General features: G+C 43.4%; 1 protein-coding gene across 1 annotated transcript; it reads right to left on the reverse strand.

The window, feature by feature from the left end:
- Positions 1-2,011: 2,011 nt before the first annotated feature.
- Positions 2,012-14,921, reverse strand: LOC139567735 (uncharacterized). Its single transcript, XM_071389197.1, has 2 exons — positions 14,768-14,921; positions 2,012-3,298 (listed from the first exon to the last, which is right to left on the reverse strand). The coding sequence occupies exon 2, from the start codon at positions 3,289-3,291 to the stop codon at positions 2,614-2,616; it is 678 nt and encodes a 225-aa protein (XP_071245298.1). The 5' UTR covers positions 3,292-3,298; positions 14,768-14,921; the 3' UTR covers positions 2,012-2,613.

The following is a 14,921-nucleotide window of genomic DNA, read 5'->3' on the forward strand; positions in this document are numbered from 1 at the left end:
CCGTACCAGGCGGTGATACAGCCCGACAGGATGCTCTCGATTGTGCATCTGTAGAAGTTTGTGAGTGCTTTTGGTGACAAGCCGAATTTCTTCAGCCTCCTGAGGTTGAAGAGGCGCTGCTGCGCCTTCTTCACAACGCTGTCTGTGTGGGTGGACCAGTTCAGTTTGTCCGTGATGTGTACACCGAGGAACTTAAAACTTTCCACCTTCTCCACTACTGACCCGTCGATGTGGATAGGGGGGTGCTCCCTCTGCTGTTTCCTGAAGTCCACAATCATCTCCTTTGTTTTGTTGACGTTGAGTATGAGGTTATTTTCCTGACACCACACTCCGAGGGCCCTCACCTCCTCCCTGTAGGCCGTCTCGTCGTTGTTGGTGATCAAGCCTACCACTGTAGTGTCATCCGCAAACTTGATGATTGAGTTGGAGGCGTGCATGGCCACGCAGTCGTGGGTGAACAGGGAGTACAGGAGAGGGCTCAGAACGCACCCTTGTGGGGCCCCAGTGTTGAGGATCAGCGGGGTGGAGATGTTGTTACCTACCCTCACCACCTGGGGGCGGCCCGTCAGGAAGTCCAGGACCCAGTTGCACAGGGCGGGGTCGAGACCCAGGGTCTCGAGCTTGATGACGAGTTTGGAGGGTACTATGGTGTTAAATGCTGAGCTGTAATCGATGAACAGCATTCTCACATGGGTATTCCTCTTGTCCAGATGGGTTAGGGCAGTGTGCAGTGTGGTTGCGATTGCGTCGTCTGTGGACCTATTGGGTCGGTAAGCAAATTGGAGTGGGTCTAGGGTGTCCGGTAGGGTGGAGGTGATATGGTCCTTGACTAGTCTCTCAAAGCACTTCATGATGACGGAAGTGAGTGCTACGGGGCGGTAGTCGTTTAGCTCAGTTACCTTAGCTTTCTTGGGAACAGGAACAATGGTGGCCCTCTTGAAGCATGTGGGAACAGCAGACTGGGATAAGGATTGATTGAATATGTCCGTAAACACACCAGCCAGCTGGTCTGCGCATGCTCTGAGGACGCGGCTGGGAATGCCGTCTGGGCCTGCAGCCTTGCGAGGGTTAACACGTTTAAATGTTTTACTCACCTCGGCTGCAGTGAAGGAGAGCCCGCAGGTTTTGGTAGGGGGCCGTGTCAGTGGCACTGTATTGTCCTCAAAGCGGGCAAAAAAGTTGTTTAGCCTGTCTGGGAGCAAGACATCCTGGTCCTCGACGGGGCTGGTTTTCTTTTTGTAATCCGTGATTGACTGTAGACCCTGCCACATACCTCTTGTGTCTGAGCTGTTGAATTTCGACTCGATTTTGTCTCTGTACTGAGACTTAGCCTGTTTGATTGCCTTGCGGAGAGAATAGCTACACTGTTTGTATTCGGTCATGCTTCCGGTCACCTTGCCCTGGTTAAAAGCAGTGGTTCGCGCTTTCAGTTTCACGCGAATGCTGCCGTCAATCCACGGTTTCTGGTTTGGGAATGTTTTTATCGTTGCTGTGGGTACGACATGATCAACAGATAGCTGATTTTACGTGGCCATTTAAATCCCTGTAAATCCACTCCACAGTGGCATATCAACTTGAAACTTGTCAGCACTATGATGGACGTCTCTAAGATGAACCACACTGAATGTTGTACTGAGATCTCTAAAAGAAAAACATGGAAACTATTAACAAATCATTATTTACAACTGATGTTCAAAACCATCTGGAATCATGTTCTCCTTTATGAACCATACATCAGATTCAGTTCAGATGTTTGTCTTTAATAGTTTTGAGAAAAAATAGTTGCTACATTCAAATATGGCCGCACTCTACCTATAGACGCATGTTAGCACACATGCTAATGCTAAAACATACTTTAAACATTTACTCATGAACCATAGATCAGATTGACTCTAGATTTGGTATATAGACTCAATGAATTAGCCTCTAAAGAATTTGAGAATGATTACTTGTTGCATTCGTTGTCGGCCACTAGATGAAATGTTCTTACGTAGTTGATTTGCAAATCCAATCAGCTTTCCACATTGATTTAATGTCATCACATTTATGTTTTGGGTTAAAGTGAAGAGGAAACTACATTGATTACAACCAGGGAAGGTGAAAAATGTCAAAATACAACAACAAAAAATAACATAAAGATCAATCTTTGAAAAATAAACTACCAAATACTACCAAATACAGAAGTACATTATCCAGTAGCAGGCCCCACCAGCAACAACCCTCTCAGTAATGGTAACAGAAACAGTTGACTTGCTCTGACTGTGATACAGTATGTTGCTGTTTATCTGCCTCAGTTGAATGCACTGAAATCACTCTGGATAAGAGTGTCTGATAAATGACCAAATGTATTAGTGAAAATGAACATAGATCTGGCCCAAACCTTTCCCAGAAGCCTGGTTACAGTATGGTACAGTAGCTTTACCAGAAGCCTGGTTACAGTATGGTACAGTAGCTTTCCCAGAAGCCTGGTTACAGTATGGTACAGTAGCTTTACCAGAAGCCTGGTTACAGTATGGTACAGTAGCTTTCCCAGAAGCCTGGTTACAGTATGGTACAGTAGCTTTCCCAGAAGCCTGGTTACAGTATGGTACAGTAGCTTTCCCAGAAGCCTGGTTACAGTATGGTACAGTAGCTTTCCCAGAAGCCTGGTGCAGCTCTGGGTGGAACTCTGGGTGGAGCTCTGGGTGGAGCTCTGGATCCACCTTCCATATCAATCTTGGTATCCCCAGACTCCCTGGGGGCGATGCCCTGATACATAATTACATTTTGCTCATGGGTGGAATAGCCCGCCTGTTCCAGGAAGTTACTCAATGGATGGCCACATATGATCATGAGCAACTCCCTGCTGATGCAATATGTGTTGAGTGGGGCGAAGTTCCTCAGGTCCTCGTGCTGGGTCACATAGACCTTATCCACTATCATGTCTGGACGCATACTGATGATGAGGCGGTCCATGTTGCTGGTATCTATGTGATGAGTGTAACCCTTCCTGACATACTCAGGCATGGAATCAGATGCTGGGAGGTGGAGGTTGCCCACCTCATAGAATGGGTAGCCACCATCAGGAAGCAGCTTCTTGCAGATGTTGTTGTCACACTGAAGTCTGTTCTGGAAGTGATGGAAACCAAAGTCTCCCTTGTTGGGGTTGTAATTTGCAACTATCTGGTTGTCATTTTTGATGACGATGTAATCTTTGGCGAACCAGAAAAGGAGCTTGAGTCCGTGCCTCGGCCAGGGACGACCAAACCCAGAACCTCTCAGCTCCTCCATATTGTTCAATGTTCGTACCATGGTACCCCTGGGGGAGGGAGAGAGAGAGAGAGAGAGAGAGAGGGAAAGAGGGAGAGAGAGAGAGGGGGATGGGTAGAGAGAGAGAGAGAGAGAGATGAATAGAGAGAGAGAGAGAGAGAGAGATGAATAGAGAGAGAGAGGGAGAGAGGGAGAGAGAGAGGGAGAGGGAGGGGGAGAGAGGGAGAGGGAGGGGGAGAGAGGGAGAGGGAGGGGGAGAGAGAGGGAGAAAGATGGATATAGAGAGGGGGAGAGAGAGAAAACAGACAGCATTAAACAATACAGTTCACGATGATACAGTTAAGTTACCTTCCATATACAGTATACGCCTCTGCTAAGAGGTCTGGACCTTAATGGCGTTGGAGTGCACTAATGTGGCTGTTCCCTACATCACTACACTGGCAAAAGTGTTACAGGCTGTTTAATTTTATTTTTCTATTTCGAGGTTGGATGTTAGCACGTAGAACGCACCAATTGGTGTCACCTCGTTAGTCAGTTTGTGTTACACCTGTGCTGGCTTGTCCATCTCGTTAATTAGAAGGTGCTTCACCTGTGCTGGCCCAGGTTATATTTAAGAGTGGCTGGCCCAGGTGATATTTAAGAGCGTCTGGCCCAGGTTATATTTAAGAGTGGCTGGCCCAGGTGATATTTAAGAGTGGCTGGCCCAGGTGATATTTAAGAGTGGCTGGCCAAGGTGATATTTAAGAGTGGCTGGCCCAGGTGATATTTAAGAGTGGCTGGCCCAGGTGATATTTAAGAGTGGCTGGCCCAGGTGATATTTAAGAGCGTCTGGCCCAGGTGATATTTAAGAGTGGCTGGCCCAGGTGCTATTTAAGAGTGGCTGGCCCAGGTGATATTTAAGAGAGTCTGGCCCAGGTGATATTTAAGAGTGGCTGGCCCAGGTGATATTTAAGAGTGGCTGGCCCAGGTGCTATTTAAGAGAGTCTGGCCCAGGTGATATTTAAGAGTGGCTGGCCAAGGTGATATTTAAGAGTGGCTGGCCCAGGTGATATTTAAGAGTGGCTGGCCCAGGTGCTATTTAAGAGAGTCTGGCCCAGGTGATATTTAAGAGTGGCTGGCCCAGGTGATATTTAAGAGTGGCTGGCCCAGGTGATATTTAAGAGTGGCTGGCCAAGGTGATATTTAAGAGCGTCTGGCCCAGGTGATATTTAAGAGTGGCTGGCCCAGGTGATATTTAAGAGTGGCTGGCGCAGGTGATATTTAAGAGTGGCTGGCCCAGGTGATATTTAAGAGCGTCTGGCCCAGGTGATATTTAAGAGTGGCTGGCCCAGGTGCTATTTAAGAGTGGCTGGCCCAGGTGATATTTAAGAGAGTCTGGCCCAGGTGATATTTAAGAGTGGCTGGCCCAGGTGATATTTAAGAGTGGCTGGCCCAGGTGATATTTAAGAGTGGCTGGCCCAGGTTATATTTAAGAGCGTCTGGCCCAGGTGATATTTAAGAGCGGCTGCCCAGGTGATATTTAAGAGTGGCTGGCCCAGGTGATATTTAAGAGTGGCTGGCCCAGGTGCTATTTAAGAGTGGCTGGCCCAGGTGCTATTTAAGAGAGTCTGGCCCAGGTGATATTTAAGAGTGGCTGGCCCAGGTGATATTTAAGAGTGGCTGGCCCAGGTGATATTTAAGAGTGGCTGGCCCAGGTGATATTTAAGAGTGGCTGGCCCAGGTGATATTTAAGAGTGGCTGGCCCAGGTTATATTTAAGAGCGTCTGGCCCAGGTGATATTTAAGAGCGGCTGCCCAGGTGATATTTAAGAGTGGCTTGCCCAGGTGATATTTAAGAGTGGCTGGCCCAGGTGCTATTTAAGAGTGGCTGGCCCAGGTGCTATTTAAGAGTGGCTGGCCCAGGTGATATTTAAGAGTGGCTGGCCCAGGTCCTATTTAAGAGTGGCTGGCCAAGTGCTTCAGTTGTCTTGATAGATGTGGAGGGTTGGCACTGTTGGATTCTGTGTTATACGTGAATTAGAGACATGATAGATCAGAAGTAATATTATATTTTCTGAGGGGGGAAAGAGACTGGTTGTTACATCAGTATTACTATAGTATCTGAGGGGGGATAGAGACTGGTTGTTACATCAGTAATACTATAGTATCTGAGGGGGGATAGAGACTGGTTGTTACATCAGTAATACTATAGTATCTGAGGGGGGATAGAGACTGGTTGTTACATCAGTAATACTATAGTATCTGAGGGGGGATAGAGACTGGTTGTTACATCAGTAATACTATAGTATCTGAGGGGGGATAGAGACTGGTTGTTACATCAGTAATACTATAGTATCTGAGGGGGGATAGAGACTGGTTGTTACATCAGTAATACTATAGTATCTGAGGGGGGATAGAGACTGGTTGTTACATCAGTAAAACTATAGAATCTGAGGGGGGAAAGAGACTGGTTGTTACATCAGTATTACTATAGTATCTGAGGGGGGATAGAGACTGGTTGTTACATCAGTAATACTATAGTATCTGAGGGGGGATAGAGACTGGTTGTTACATCAGTAATACTATAGTATCTGAGGGGGGATAGAGACTGGTTGTTACATCAGTAAAACTATAGAATCTGAGGGGGGAAAGAGACTGGTTGTTACATCAGTATTACTATAGTATCTGAGGGGGGATAGAGACTGGTTGTTACATCAGTATTACTATAGTATCTGAGGGGGGATAGAGACTGGTTGTTACATCAGTATTACTATAGTATCTGAGGGGGGATAGAGACTGGTTGTTACATGAGTATTACTGTAGTATCTGAGGGGGGATAGAGACTGGTTGTTACATCAGTAATACTATAGTATCTGAGGGGGGATAGAGACTGGTTGTTAGATCAGTAATATTATAGTTTCTGAGGGGGGAAAGAGACTGGTTGTTACATCAGTACTACTATAGTATCTGAGGGGGGATAGAGACTGGTTGTTACATCAGTAATACTATAGTATCTGAGGGGGGATAGAGACTGGTTGTTACATCAGTAAAACTATAGAATCTGAGGGGGGAAAGAGACTGGTTGTTACATCAGTATTACTATAGTATCTGAGGGGGGATAGAGACTGGTTGTTACATCAGTATTACTATAGTATCTGAGGGGGGATAGAGACTGGTTGTTACATCAGTATTACTATAGTATCTGAGGGGGGATAGAGACTGGTTGTTACATGAGTATTACTGTAGTATCTGAGGGGGGATAGAGACTGGTTGTTACATCAGTAATACTATAGTATCTGAGGGGGGATAGAGACTGGTTGTTAGATCAGTAATATTATAGTTTCTGAGGGGGGAAAGAGACTGGTTGTTACATCAGTAATACTATAGTATCTGAGGGGGGATAGAGACTGGTTGTTACATCAGTAATACTATAGTATCTGAGGGGGGATAGAGACTGGTTGTTACATCAGTAATACTATAGTATCTGAGGGGTGATAGAGACTGGTTGTTACATCAGTAATACTATAGTATCTGAGGGGTGATAGAGACTGGTTGTTACATCAGTAATACTATAGTACCTGAGGGGGGATAGAGACTGGTTGTTACATCAGTAATACTATAGTATCTGAGGGGGGATAGAGACTGGCTGATACATCAGTAATACTATAGTTTCTGAGGGGGGATAGAGACTGGTTGTTACATCAGTAATACTATAGTATCTGAGGGGGGATAGAGACTGGTTGTTACATCAGTAATACTATAGTATCTGAGGGGGGATAGAGACTGGTTGTTACATCAGTAATACTATAGTACCTGAGGGGGGATAGAGACTGGTTGTTACATCAGTAATACTATAGTATCTGAGGGGGGAAAGAGACTGGTTGTTACATCAGTAATACTATAGTATCTGAGGGGGGTTAGAGACTGGTTGTTACATCAGTAATACTATAGTATCTGAGGGGGGATAGAGACTGGTTGTTACATCAGTAATACTATAGTACCTGAGGGGGGATAGAGACTGGTTGTTACATCAGTAATACTATAGTACCTGAGGGGGGAGAGAGACTGGTTGTTACATCAGTAATACTATAGTATCTGAGGGGTGATAGAGACTGGTTGTTACATCAATAATACTACAGTATCTGAGGGGTGATAGAGACTTGTTGTTACATCAGTAATACTATAGTACCTGAGGGGGGAGAGAGACTGGTTGTTACATCAGTAATACTATAGTACCTGAGGGGGGAGAGAGACTGGTTGTTACATCAGTAAAACTATAGTATCTGAGGGGGAATAGAGACTGGTTGTTACATCAGTAATACTATAGTATCTGGGGGGGGGGGATAGAGACTGGTTGTTACATCAGTAATACTATAGTATCTGAGGGGGGATAGAGACTGGTTGTTACATCAGTAATACTATAGTATCTGAGGGGGGATAGAGACTGGTTTTTACATCAGTAATACTATAGTATCTGAGGGGGATAGAGACTGGTTGTTACATCAGTAAAACTATAGAATCTGAGGGGGGATAGAGACTGGTTGTTACATCAGTAATACTATAGTATCTGAGGGGTGATAGAGACTGGTTGTTACATCAGTAATACTATAGTATCTGAGGGGGGAAAGAGACTGGTTGTTACATCAGTAATACTATAGTACCTGATGGGGGATAGAGACTGGTTGTTACATCAGTAATACTATAGTATCTGAGGGGGGAAAGAGACTGGTTGTTACATCAGTAATACTATAGTACCTGAGGGGGGATAGAGAATGGTTGTTACATCAGTAATACTATAGTATCTGAGGGGGGATAGAGACTGGTTGTTACATCAGTAATACTATAGTACCTGAGGGGGGATAGAGACTGGTTGTTACATCAGTAATACTATAGTATCTGAGGGGGGATAGAGACTGGTTGTTACATCAGTAATACTATAGTACCTGAGGGGGGATAGAGACTGGTTGTTACATCAGTAATACTATAGTACCTGAGGGGGGATAGAGACTGGTTGTTACATCAGTAATACTATAGTATCTGAGGGGGGATAGAGACTGGTTGTTACATCAGTATTACTATAGTATCTGAGGGGGGATAAAGACTGGTTGTTACATCAGTAATACTATAGTATCTGAGTGGGGATAGAGACTGGTTGTTACATCAGTAATACTATAGTATCTGAGGGGGGATAGAGACTTGTTGTTACATCAGTAATACTATAGTATCTGGGGGGGGATAGAGACTGGTTGTTCCATCAGTAATACTATAGTATCTGAGGGGGGATAGAGACTGGTTGTTACATCAGTAATACTATAGTATCTGAGGGGGGATAGAGACTGGTTGAAGTAATACTATAGTATCTGAGGGGGATAGAGACTGGTTGTTACATCAGTAATACTATAGTACCTGAGGGGGGATAGAGACTGGTTGTTACATCAGTAATACTATAGTATCTGAGGGGGATCGAGACTGGTTGTTACATCAGTAATACTATAGTATCTGAGGGGGGATAGAGACTGGTTGTTACATCAGTAATACTATAGTATCTGAGGGGGGATAGAGACTGGTTGTTACATCAGTAATACTATAGTATCTGAGGGGGGATAGAGACTGGTTGTTACATCAGTAATACTATAGTATCTGAGGGGGATAGAGACTGGTTGTTACATCAGTAATACTATAGTATCTGAGGGGGGATAGAGACTGGTTACATCAGTAATACTATAGTATCTGAGGGGGGATAGAGACTGGTTGTTACATCAGTAATACTATAGTATCTCAGGGGGGATAGAGACTGGTTGTTACATCAGTAATACTATAGTACCCGAGGGGGGATAGAGACTGGTTGTTACATCAGTAATACTATAGTATCTGAGGGGGGAGAGAGACTGGTTGTTACATCAGTAATACTATAGTATCTGAGGAGTGATAGAGACTGGTTGTTACATCAGTAATACTATAGTATCTGAGGGGGGATAGAGACTGGTTGTTACATCAGTAATACTATAGTATCTGAGGGGGATAGAGACTGGTTGTTACATCAGTAATACTATAGTATCTGAGGGGGGATAGAGACTGGTTGTTACATCAGTAATACTATAGTATCTGAGGGGGATAGAGACTGGTTGTTACATCAGTAATACTATAGTATCTGAGGGGGATAGAGACTGGTTGTTACATCAGTAATACTATAGTATCTGAGGGGGGATAGAGACTGGTTACATCAGTAATACTATAGTATCTGAGGGGGGATAGAGACTGGTTGTTACATCAGTAATACTATAGTATCTGGGGGGGGATAGAGACTGGTTTTACATCAGAAGTTAATGGTTATCTGTAGGAATGTGCTGGGTGGACGGGGGGAAGTCACGGGAGAACTATAGGTGAGTAACTAACTATGGGTGGAGACCTTTGGTTTAGACATCAAGTGGGTTGAGGTCAGGTCACCTTAAGGGTTAAGGGAGACGGAACGGTTTATTACTCTGTCACTTCGTCTTCCTGTTAAACCATAAAAGTTGAAAGGATTGGAGAGAAGGAGGAGTGCCTACATTGGAGTATATATATATTTGTGGTGGAAAGATGTTATGTCTGAAAGGAGCTGTATTGAACATTTGGGAAGAATTACATCTGGTTAAGATTTTTTTGTCCGTTGAGTCAATTAGAACTGAACCTTTAGTTGTCTTGGTAGATGTGGAGGGTTAACTCCTCTAGTTGTCTTGGTAGATGTGGAGGGTTAACTCCTTTAGTTGTCTTGGTAGATGTGGAGGGTTAACTCCTCTAGTTGTCTTGGTAGATGTGGAGGGTTAACTCCTTTAGTTGTCTTGAGAGATGTGGAGGGTTAACTCCTTTAGTTGTCTTGGTAGATGTGGAGGGTTAACTCCTTTAGTTGTCTTGGTAGATGTGGAGGGTTAACTCCTCTAGTTGTCTTGGTAGATGTGGAGGGTTAACTCCTCAAGTTGTCTTGATAGATGTGGAGGGTTAACTCCTCTAGTTGTCTTGATAGATGTGGAGGGTTAACTCCTTTAGTTGTCTTGAGAGATGTGGAGGGTTAACTCCTTTAGTTGTCTTGGTAGATGTGGAGGGTTAACTCCTTTAGTTGTCTTGGTAGATGTGGAGGGTTAACTCCTCTAGTTGTCTTGGTAGATGTGGAGGGTTAACTCCTCAAGTTGTCTTGATAGATGTGGAGGGTTAACTCCTCTAGTTGTCTTGATAGATGTGGAGGGTTAACTCCTCTAGTTGTCTTGAGAGATGTGGAGGGTTAACTCATTTAGTTGTCTTGGTAGATGTGGAGGGTTAACTCCTTTAGTTGTCTTGGTAGATGTGGAGGGTTAACTCCTCTAGTTGTCTTGGTAGATGTGGAGGGTTAACTCCTCTAGTTGTCTTGATAGATGTGGAGTGTTAACTCCTCTAGTTGTCTTGGTAGATGTGGAGGGTTAACTCCTTTAGTTGTCTTGATAGATGTGGAGGGTTAACTCCTTTAGTTGTCTTGATAGATGTGGAGGGTTAACTCCTCTAGTTGTCTTGGTAGATGTGGAGGGTTAACTCCTCTAGTTGTCTTAGTAGATGTGGAGGGTTAACTCCTTTAGTTGTCTTGGTAGATGTGGAGGGTTAACTCCTCTAGTTGTCTTGGTAGATGTGGAGGGTTAACTCCTCTAGTTGTCTTGGTAGATGTGGAGGGTTTACTCCTCTAGTTGTCTTGGTAGATGTGGAGGGTTAACACCTTTAGTTGTCTTGGTAGATGTGGAGGGTTAACTCCTTTAGTTGTCTTTATAGATGTGGAGGGTTAACTCCTTTAGTTGTCTTGATAGTTGTGGAGGGTTAACTCCTCTAGTTGTCTTGATAGATGTGGAGGGTTAACTCCTCTAGTTGTCTTGGTAGATGTGGAGGGTTAACTCCTCTAGTTGTCTTGATAGATGTGGAGGGTTAACTCCTTTAGTTGTCTTGATAGATGTGGAGGGTTAACTCCTTTAGTTGTCTTGGTAGATGTGGAGGGTTAACTCCTCTAGTTGTCTTAATAGATGTGGAGGGTTAACTCCTCTAGTTGTCTTGGTAGATGTGGAGGGTTAACTCCTTTAGTTGTCTTGATAGATGTGGAGGGTTAACTCCTTTAGTTGTCTTGATAGATATGGAGGGTTAACTCCTCTAGTTGTCTTGATAGATGTGGAGGGTTAACTCCTCTAGTTGTCTTGGTAGATGTGGAGGTTTAACTCCTCTAGTTGTCTTGATAGATGTGGAGGGTTAACTCCTCTAGTTGTCTTGATAGATGTGGAGGGTTAACTCCTCTAGTTGTCTTGGTAGATGTGGAGGGTTAACTCCTCTAGTTGTCTTGATAGATGTGGAGGGTTAACTCCTCTAGTTGTCTTGATAGATGTGGAGGGTTAACTCCTCTAGTTGTCTTGATAGATGTGGAGGGTTAACTCCTCTAGTTGTCTTGATAGATGTGGAGGGTTAACTCCTCTAGTTGTCATGATAGATGTGGAGGGTTAACTACTCTAGTTGTCTTGATAGATGTGGAGGGTTAACTACTCTAGTTGTCTTGAGATATGTGGAGGGTTAACTCCTTTAGTTGTCTTGATAGATGTGGAGGGTTAACTCCTCTAGTTGTCTTGATAGATGTGGAGGGTTAACTCCTCTAGTTGTCTTGATAGATGTGGAGGGTTAACTCCTCTAGTTGTCTTGATAGATGTGGAGGGTTAACTCCTCTAGTTGTCTTGATAGATGTGGAGGGTTAACTCCTCTAGTTGTCTTGATAGATGTGGAGGGTTAACTACTCTAGTTGTCTTGAGAGATGTGGAGGGTTAACTCCTTTAGTTGTCTTGATAGATGTGGAGGGTTAACTCCTTTAGTTGTGGTTTACTTCATGTCTTTATGTTTGGTGTGTGTTTTCATTTTGTTTGCCTGTTCTTGGTGAATTTAGTGGGTCTCATGGTGGAAGTCTTTTAGGATCCAGTTGTTGTTGCTAGTCAACGTTCAGTGGACACCATGAGTGTCTCTCAGAACCCCTCCTAAAACCCCAGCCGTGTCGTTTTGGTTGTTGTCATTGACTTTTAGTTCCCCCTTCTGTTTCAGTGACATATTTGGTTTTCTTGCTGTGGAACGTGACAATAGGACATCAAATAGAAAGGAGGACCAAGGCACTCTTCATATCATTAATTAAATTACCTTTATTTGTATGGTATGTTCAATAGAAACAAAGTTTAAAAAATCAGACGAAATCAAATCCCTGACGGAGGCCATACTCCCTGACGGAGGCCATACTCCCTGACGAAGGCCATACTCCCTGACGGAGGCCATACTCCCTGACGGAGGCCATACACACTGACGGAGGCCATACTCCCTGACGGAGGCCATACTCCCTGACGGAGGCCATACTCCCTGACGGAGGCCATACTCCCTGACGGAGGCCATACTCCCTGACGGAGGCCATACTCCCTGACGGACGCCATACTCCCTGACGAAGGCCATACTCCCTGACGAAGGCCATGCAGCCGAAACATGTCGATTTTTAAAACTTTGTTTCTATTGAACATGCTATACAAATAAAGGCATTTTAATGAATTATATGAAGAGTGCCTTGGTCCTCCTTTCTATTTTATGACCAATTCACCCCTTTTACCAAAGAGCACCTTCTATCTACCAAAATGTACTATAGTGTACCTTAGTAGCGCTTCCCTTCCTCCTCTTTCTACTAGTGACAGTAGGACAGTTGTTATCGTTGGACTAAAACAACTGTGGTAACCTAGTAACGTGAGCCCTCTTGACGATTATCATGAAACGTCATCAACATGAACAGCCCAGCAGGTTTGAGCACATTTTCATTTGGCAGCACATCCATCAAGAGACAATATACTGTACATGAGTTCCAAATGCCACCCTATTCCCTATATAGTGCCCTTCTTTTGAACAGGGCCCAATAGAGAATAGGGTGTCATTTGGGACCACTCCTGGATGAGTCAAGTGTTAGTTTGAAATGTAATCTCCTGAAGGATCCAGGAACATGAAACTGAAGGGGAAGAAAATATTTAACTACATGACAATGAATGCGAGGTTTAAATAGTTACAAAACAGTATACCTGTTAAAGTTAAAAGTGAACGTCATAAACAGAAGGGGAAATCTGTCACCTTTACCGTACCATGTTTTAATGCAGAAAAAATGGGTTGATACTCTATATATTTTCAACCACAATCTGTCAGGTTTCAGGTAATGTCAATTTATTAAATGTTAATACATTTTGATAGTACTGCTTTATTATTCTGGAAAAACTTAATGTAAAAAAAGGATATAAATATTCACTGAGTGGACAAAACATTAAGAACACCTGTTGTATCCATTACATAGACTGACCAGTTGAATCCAGGTGAAAGATATGATCCCTTATTAATGCCACTTGTTAAATCCACTTCAATCAGTGTGATGATGAAGGGGAGGAGACAGGTTAAAGAAGGATGTTTAAGCCTTGAGACAATTGAAACATGGATTGTGTATGTGTTGCCATTCAGAGGGTGAATGGGGAAGATAAAATATTTATGTGCCTCTGAACGGGGTCGGGTAGTGTGGAACACTTTTGACACCTTGTAGAGTCCATGCCCCGGTGACTTGAGCTGTTCTGAGGACAAAGGGGGTGCAACTCAATATTAGGAAGGTGTTCCTAATGGTTTGTACACTCAGTGTATATATATATATATAATTGATTACAACTGTTGTTGTATCTGATCATAAACAACTCAAGACTGGAGAGCAGACCTCGATGAACTCAGATTAGATCAGATTTAGATGACCTCAGATTAGAGCAGACCTCAATGAACTCAGATTAGAGCAGACCTAGATTGAACTCAGATTAGATCAGACCTAGATGAACTCAGATTAGATCAGACCTAGATGAACTCAGATTAGAGCAGACCTAGATGAACTCAATTAGATCAGACCTAGATGAACTCAGATTAGAGCAGACCTAAATGAACTCAGATTAGAGCAGACCTAGATTGAACTCAGATTAGAGCAGACCTAGATGAACTCAGATTAGATCAGACCTAGATATACTCAGATTAGAGCAGACCTAGATTGAACTCAGATTAGAGCAGACATAGATTAACTCAGATTAGAGCAGACCTAGATTAACTCAGATTAGAGCAGACCTAGATTGAACTCAGATTAGAGCAGACCTAGATGAACTCAGATTAGATCAAATAAAGTATCAAGTTGTTAATTGTGAGCTAGATTCGGGCATATTCCTTCCTAGAGAGAAAATTACGAAAAATACATCACAAACTAGATCTAGCGTGTTTAGTAAGGACAGACTAGATCTAACTTGTTTAGTAAGGACAGGCTAGATCTAACTTGTTTAGTAAGGACAGACAAGATCTAACTTGTTTAGTAAGGACAGACAAGACCTAACTTGTTTAGTAAGGACAGACTAGATCTAACTTGTTTAGTAAGGACAGACTAGACCTAACTTGTTTAGTAAGGACAGACTAGATCTAACGTGTTTAGTAAAGACAGACCAGATCACAAAAAAGCACATAAAATGTTTTTACTGTACCTGGTGTTTTAAAATAAATGTAATCTCTATTTTCTGGTGCTCGATGTCCGTGTAGATCTGTATGAGGCCGTGTGAGAAGATGATTGGATGATCTGCAAGCTTTGCTGCCTGTGTGTGTGTGTGTGTGTGTGTGTGTGTGTGTGTGTGTGTGTGT

This window comes from Salvelinus alpinus, chromosome 1 (assembly GCF_045679555.1).
Source record: "Salvelinus alpinus chromosome 1, SLU_Salpinus.1, whole genome shotgun sequence".
Taxonomy (NCBI): domain Eukaryota; kingdom Metazoa; phylum Chordata; class Actinopteri; order Salmoniformes; family Salmonidae; genus Salvelinus; species Salvelinus alpinus.

What these genes read in the sequence shown, in the direction of transcription:
- LOC139567735 (XM_071389197.1), bottom strand. Translation starts at nt 3,291, where the DNA reads ATGGTACGAACATTGAACAATATGGAGGAGCTGAGAGGTTCTGGGTTT.